General features: G+C 40.2%; 1 protein-coding gene across 1 annotated transcript; it reads left to right on the top strand.

Moving 5' to 3' along the window:
* The first annotated feature begins 3,414 nt into the window (after window positions 1-3,414).
* On the top strand, window positions 3,415-5,475 carry LOC107576425 (forkhead box C1-A-like). Its single transcript, XM_016262604.1, has one exon. The coding sequence runs from the start codon at window positions 3,545-3,547 to the stop codon at window positions 4,994-4,996; it is 1,452 nt and encodes a 483-aa protein (XP_016118090.1). The 5' UTR covers window positions 3,415-3,544; the 3' UTR covers window positions 4,997-5,475.
* The last annotated feature ends 2,472 nt before the right edge of the window (window positions 5,476-7,947 follow it).

Genomic DNA, 7,947 nt, shown 5'->3' on the forward strand with positions numbered 1-7,947 from the left:
CGTGTGTCTGATAACGTGAGTTTCCACAGCTATGCGTCTCCTGGACGGCGGTAAAGTTAGTTTGAGCGTGGTAAAGTTAGATTTAGGTTCGATATTCGCCGGACATTCGCTTTCGCTTGCCACTGTTCTATAGAGTCGACAGTCCTACGAAGAGATCACTACCACGATTAGTTTTAACAATATGCAACCACTTTATATCAATATGAAAAAATTCAATCAAAACCGCCTACTGTACTGTATCTGCTAATTAGTGGTGGAAATTTTGATTCTTTCAAGAGATTCGTTCATTTTCACTTCGTTCACCAAAATGATTCGTTCAGTGACCATTTTTTCATATTACATAAATTCGCCAGCAGGTGGCGAAAAAGAGTCTTTTGCGTTAAGTCGTCAACGAACGTATTTTCTTGTTACAAAAACGAATTTGGCTTTATTAAAATGTGTGCCTAATCTACTCATTAAATAAATAAAATAAGTCTTCCAAAGGCTGTAGTATGTTCCTAATGGCCAGACTGACTTACTACAGGTAACATTTAGCCAATATCTCCCTTACTGTACATATAGCACACACATATTCTTAGAAAAAAACTTACTGTAATTTACTAAAAGTGTTTTTTTTTATGTTCCAAAGGTTTTAGTACTTTCCTTGATACAAGACTTAGTTACTACAGGTGAGGATTTGCCAATATCTCCCTTCCTGTATGTACAATACACAAATATGTTTTAGAAATAAATATATAGTTCAGTCATGAAACTCTAGATGGCGCATGCTTACGGGGTGTTAACATAACTGCTGATATTCAGAGAGTTAAACGACTTGGCACAAGCTGATTGGTTCATGCTGCATATGCAGCCAATGAGCTAACTGTGTTGCATTTATATGGCTGGCTAGCATTCACTTGAGATTCCTGCAGCGCAGAGTTCTCTGAAACCCTCCACCTTCCCCAGCTCCACCTGTATAGATCTGCTACGGGGTTATTTTATATGCTATTTGTGCAGCAGCATGTCTTAAATACTCATGGCAACGTATCACCGTCATATGCATTGGCAGTAGCAGCAATAATCTACAGCTACAGCAGTAACCAACAGCAGCAGCAGCGTAGCAGATCTGTTCCGCCAAGACCAAATACATTAACATTGTCATATCCATCACCATGCTGAAATCTTCAGAGAGTTGTCATGATTGAACTACAGTAATTCACCAAAAGTTTTTTTTTCATCAAAAGATTTTGCCAATACCTCCCTTCATATATGTACAGTACACAATTATTAAAAATATTACTGTAAGTCCCTATAAGGGATCATCATCATTTTCATGTTCCAAAGGTTGTAGTATAAAATGCTCCTCATACAGTGAAGGAGGTATTGGCAAAATCGCATATGTAGTAAGTCAGTCTTGTAACTAGGAGTATACTACAATCTTTAGAACATGAAGAAACCCTTATGTATTTTTTATTTTTGATGTCCCTTACAGATACTGAAAAGCATCTAAACTTGAAATCACTAAATTATTTTTTCGTGGAATTTTTTTTTATAACGAACACAAGGGGGTAGCAGTGTCAAGTTAATAAAATGTAGTCTTGCATTTTCTGGAATATTTGTTGTTATTGTATTTAAAAGTTACTTTTATTTATTTGTTCATTTAAATCAACATTGACATAAAGTCCCCCCCTCCCCCTTAATTGTTTTTCATTTTTAATCCATTTATTTTTGTCAGTTTTCTTGATTTGATAGTTAAATATCTATTTACTTTACTTTTTTATACCTGTGTTAAAGGTATATAGCCTACACCTGTGTAAAAATGTGTCTATTAGATGAACTCTGTAAATGTGCACATACTGGTCACTTGTGATCGAAAGAGGGCGCTGAGGGCACAGCACGCAGGCTTGTTTCTTTACTCTGTGACCATCACAGACTTCCTCTTCTTTCGGACAATCATGCCAAAACTAGCCAAAATCCAGTCGATTCTTGTATTTATGTGCTTTTACTTTTTACGTTTATCAAATGTGTTTAAAAAATGTGCTTTATTGGTTGCTCAGAATGATTACTGCTTTGCAAATTTGATACATTTAGTAGCTTCTGTTGTTTTTATTTGGGATCCCGATGCTTCAACAACCCCAGAGAGGAGCATCTCACACAACAACCATCCACATTGTTGCTTATTTCTATACAGGTCTGTATGCTATATTAAACAGTCTTAATAAAATATTTCGCGAAAGGGAAATCATGTTTTTGTGGCGTTTTACAATAATGCAAATTGCAATCGTTCTTGTTTTCGCGCATATTAATATTACAGCGTCTCAAAATTTGGCCGCTTTTCAGATAGCAAAGATAATCAATTTTATTTGCTAATTATATAAAGATAGAATTACCCGAGTATCGTCATGCATTTAAAGATTAAATAAAAATATCAAACAAAAAGATTATTGTTAAATAATAACATGCGGACGTTATTTTGTTAACACAAGCGTATTACAGATTGACGACAAACACATAGAAACGCGAGATTGAGTCGAGTTATAGGCTACTAACTGGTTACAGTCGTAGCCTAACACACAGCTGTTATCAGAAGCAAGTATTTCTACCTGATCTAACCTTTAAAGTGAACATTTTTGGTACAACCTAATGTAGTCATATTGATTCAGCGATATTAAATCATATGTTCACTATCAATAAAACAAGTTCATTTAAATAGCATGTTAGACAAAAACATGTTTACAGTAACATATACTTTATTAAACGCTGGCCATTTAATTTGACCTTTCAAAAGACCACATGACAAAAAAAAGCCTGCTATTTGTTGACAAATGATCAAGACTAACCCATTTCTTTTACTTCAGAATTAGATCAGGCTCTTACCAGTCGTGTTTTGGAGAGGTAGCTGGTTTAATTGGCTGGAGTGGGAGCTCGGGGTGGGCAGGAGTTTGGGGTTAAGTAAGAGGCTCGCACTGAATTGAACAAATAGCCTGAGGCACAAGAAACAGTTCATGCCCGGGTCCCTGTAAGGAGAAACCAGTGAAGAATCAGCTAGTCCATGGTCGCTTAATCAGAGCGACCTGCGGGGGATTAGGAAGATATTGTGACCGCAACTTGGCCTCACAATTATCATTCACAATGTTGTGTGCCTCCCCCAATCTTCTTTTCATAAAGGATGCATGGCCGTCGTATATTTAACAATAGGGTGATTTTGGTTTTTAAGTATAATAATACGCGCGTGGTCCACAATATGAGGAAAAGCATTCACTTTTTCACTTTTAGGCCCGCTTTATGAACACACAATGAAGGAGCTTGAAGAGAAGTTAAAAGAATAAAAAAAATATATATATATAGTAATTATAAATAAAAATAATTTCTTGTAATTTGACTTTTTTTAAAAAATGAATGCAAATAATGCTCCAATACTATAGTCACATTTTATAAATACGGTGGCAGAGCGTGGACTCTCGGTTGGACTGCCTTCCCAGTTTCAGAGGAGGCGCATTTCAAGCGGATTTGTGGATTGACTTCTTGACGTCTGTTCTTCGCCAGCACCGTTTGGAGAGAAGTCATGCAGGCGCGCTATTCCGTCTCCAGTCCCAACTCGCTGGGAGTCGTGCCGTACATCAGCAGCGACCAAAGCTATTACCGGGCCGCCGCCGGAGGGGGGTACACCGGGATGCCAGCCCCCATGAGCATGTACTCTCACGCGGCCCATGAGCAGTACCCTGCCAGCATGGCGAGGGCGTACGGACCGTACACGCCGCAGCCGCAGCCCAAGGACATGGTAAAACCGCCATACAGTTACATTGCGCTCATCACCATGGCCATCCAGAACTCCCCAGACAAGAAGGTGACCCTAAACGGCATTTATCAGTTCATAATGGAGCGCTTCCCCTTTTACAGGGACAACAAGCAAGGCTGGCAGAACAGCATCAGACACAATCTGTCCCTGAACGAGTGCTTTGTCAAAGTGCCCCGCGATGACAAAAAACCTGGCAAAGGCAGCTATTGGGCTCTCGACCCGGACTCGTATAATATGTTTGAGAACGGCAGCTTTTTGAGGCGACGGCGGCGGTTCAAAAAGAAGGACGCCTTAAAGGATAAGGAAGAGCGAACTAGCAAGGAAGTGCCTTCCCGCCAGCAGCAGCAGAATCAGCCGCCGCAGCAGCAGACGGGCCACGATCAGGAGCAGTCGGTGCCGGGCTCGCAGCCCGTGCGTATTCAGGACATTAAAACCGAGAACGGCACGTCCACGCCGCCGCAGTCGGTTTCGCCCACACTAAGATCTGTTCCCAAGATTGAGAGCCCCGACAGCAGCAGCAGCATGTCCAGCAGCAGCCCGCACAGCATCCCGTCCACCCGCTCTCTCAGCCTGGACAGCGCCGGCGAGCAGCAGCATCACCACCAGGGCCAGGCCCCCGCGCAGGGCTTCAGCGTGGATAACATCATGACCTCCCTCCGCGGCTCGCCTCAGAGCTCCGGCGAGCTCACCCCGTCTCTCGTGGCGCCCTCACGGACAGGTATAACTCCCACGTTGTCCCTGAGCTATTCTCCCAATCAGACGTCCGTGTATAGCTCGCCCTGCAGCCAGAACTCTATCTCGACTACCTCCAACGCCACCTATCATTGCAACATGCAGGCCATGAGCTTGTACGCGGGCGGGGATCGCTCGGGCCACTTGGCCACCACTACCGCCGTGGACGAAACTCTGCCCGATTACTCGATCACGACCACCACGTCGTCCTTAAACCACGGGAATCCTCAGGAGGGCCACCATGCGCACCAAGGGCGCCTCGCCTCATGGTACCTAAACCAGGCCGGAGACATTGGCCATCTAGGCCCCACGTACCCGGCGCAGCAGCAGAACTTCCATTCGGTTCGAGAGATGTTTGAATCGCAGAGAATCGGTCTGAATAATTCACCGGTGAACGGGAATAACAGCTGTCAGATGTCGTTTCCCCCGAGTCAGCCTATATACCGCACGTCGGGGGCTTTTGTGTATGACTGCAGCAAGTTTTGACCAAACAAGTATTTTTCGTTCTTCTTCTTCGTTTTGTTGTTGTTGATTTCCCCTGTTCTCGATACCGAGAGACCTTGATAGGCTACTTACCGACTCTTCCCCCGTGACGGACTGATCAGAAACCGAACACAAACGCGAGTCAGACACACTTGCTCTCGGTTTGTTAAGGACAGTGTTACTTCGAATAACACGTAAGTCTTCTTCGTTTTTGTGAGCTATATGCTGGGCTGTGCTGACGTGCGTCAGACGTTTATGGACTTGTTATTACGTGTAAATTGCATATAGTAATTTATTTCTAAAGTGTAGCCGGATATTATGGACCAAACACCAAAAAGTGTTTCTAAGTTGAACTGCATTCATTGTCCAAATGTTCCACTATAACAAGGAACGGAACATGTATAACGCCATATTCTTTCAAATTATCTCCTTTTGTTGAAAAAGTATTCTGAAGGATCTGCATTGTTTGTTTAATAAATTGCCATGCTATTTGAGTTAACATTAGGCTACGCCTGATTTCTTAAACCCCCGTTGAGAGCAATAACACATTTAGAGCACAACAGCTTGAAGAAAGTGCTAAATACCTGCATAACTGATCCAAACAAGAGGGTCGAAATGATTCGGCTTTGCTGTGGCACAGTTGAACGTTTCTTGATCCAAACGTTCGTCTAATCCTAAAATGCACCAAGAAACGAATAAATCATGCACGCTGAATGAAAACACTCACAGGCCCTTTTCAGCATTTTATGGAACCGTGCAATACTAAACATGCATTCATCAGTTTGCGATATCTTTCTTTTTCTTTTCGTGATGAAATGCTAGCTTCTAGGTTTTAGTCATTTTATCATTGCTCATTACATATCTTTGTTTAGCTAAATTTAGCAACATTTTACGCTTATGTTGTTTATACTAAATAGATACATTGAATATAAAATAAGAAATATCACGTGATTGAATTCAATTGCAATTCTCAAGAATATATTAAGCTATTATTATTATCGTTATTGTTATTATATGTAGTAGTAGCTGTAAAGAAAATGCTAATTTGTAAGTTAAAATGTGGTTAATTTAGTTGCATCTAATCTGTCTGGTTTTAAGTCTAAACATTATTTAATGTGATTCTAGAAAAAATCATTTTGAAGGTTTAGACCAGACACAGCTCTTTAAATAGCAACTGCAGATTTGTTTTTTACAGAGCAGTAGCAGTGGTAGTAATAAAATAAATATCGCCATGCAATTTCTATTTTAATTGCTGTGAGGTGACGACGTGTGTTGCTATAGCTTGTTCTTACGCAGCTCTAGAAGCAGACTTGGACTGTCTGTCATCACCGTGACCTGAGGCGGTGTTTCGGTCGTTGTATTTCAGCGCTTGTGTTCAGTGTCCACGTGTTTACTCGCGCATAGCTCGGTTAATATCATACCAGACATGCCGAAGATACTCACATCAGCACTAGAGGATTCAGCAGGACTTCTAGAAGGCGCAGCATTTGGGCTTCAGAAATATAAGAGGCGCGTCCTCAGAAAAGGCCTTTACAGAAATCCAATTCATGTGTATAATAAACAAACAATAATTTAGATTGTATTAAGTTAAATCTTCTGAAGCTTATTTGAACGTCCACCAGTCAGGTTAAAGAAACATGCCACTAAAATGCCTGTACATTCACAGTTATTCAGAAATGCTATTATTTTTCTTCATTTTATTGAGTTAGAGGAGAGTTAGAGGCTTTTAAATGATCAAACTTTCCGAACAATTAATTTAAAAAAATGAAGAATATTTAAAAGCGTGTAAAAAGCGAGGACCTGCAATTGTTACATTTAAAGAGCTATTTCTATTTGACTGAACCCATACAATTGAATTTTATTGGTATACATTAATGTACTTAGGTTGATTCAGCGATATTAAATAATATTTTTGACTTGAATGAAACCAGTTAATTTAGATGTTACCATTTTTCAGTGTATGAAAGCTCGCTGATGCTTAAACTTGCTTTTAAAGGTTTAAGTTTGTTTATATGTATTATTATTATTTACTGACAACATTATTTTGAATGCATTTAGTCTGCGTCCCAGTTATAGACCCAAAGACCTTGAGGGCAAATGCACATGTTCTCACTGCCTCACATATTTTCATTGCACGAGCGGTTGTGATTACAGCGGTTAATTAATCGGCCAATTAACAAGCGTGCGTCAACAAGAGTCCCGGGTTTGCCTCGTTCACTCGGGACGGTATGTGCTAAATGTGCCCATATTCCGTTTGTTTATAAAATAGTACCCACACTAACTTTTCAGAACGTTCATATGCATAATATGTACAGATATGAACATAAATATTCATAACCAAATTTGGAGCATTTGTTGGTGCCGGCAAAAATAACAGGCTGATTATTATTATTATTGATTAGTATTGCACATATATGACACTTACAAATTTAGTTACAGCTTACAAATATTTTAATATTTCAGACTATATAAATAGTCTGGTCACAATGAATTCTGGCCTTCACAGCGCATTCTCCCCCCACAAAAAAAGTTGTAATCATGCTCATAAAAGTCATTAGAGCCTTTCCCGAGTAATAAACAAACGTCGTGTTAAGCCTAAGATTGATGGCGCCCTCACAGATCGGGCCAGGTCAGGAAGGAATAAAATTCAATCAGTGCGCAGGAATCATTTTTCATGAGAGGAAAAGGCAGAAGGGGCTTATTTGAACGTCCACCAGTCAGGTTAAAGAAACATGCCACTAAAATGCCTGTACATTCACAGTTATTCAGAAATGCTATTATTTTTCTTCATTTTATTGAGTTAGAGGAGAGTTAGAGGCTTTTAAATGATCAAACTTTCCGAACAATTAATTTAAAAAAATGAAGAATATTTAAAAGCGTGTAAAAAGCGAGGACCTGCAATTGTTACATTAAAGAGCTATTTCTATTTGACTGAACCCATACAATTGAATTTT

Source organism: Sinocyclocheilus grahami, unplaced genomic scaffold, assembly GCF_001515645.1.
Source record: "Sinocyclocheilus grahami isolate Dianchi unplaced genomic scaffold, SAMN03320097.WGS_v1.1 scaffold3666.1, whole genome shotgun sequence".
Lineage (NCBI taxonomy): Eukaryota > Metazoa > Chordata > Actinopteri > Cypriniformes > Cyprinidae > Sinocyclocheilus > Sinocyclocheilus grahami.

Bases quoted from the DNA above. Each gene is read 5' to 3' on its own strand.
- LOC107576425 (XM_016262604.1), top strand. From the start codon at position 3,545: ATGCAGGCGCGCTATTCCGTCTCCAGTCCCAACTCGCTGGGAGTCGTG.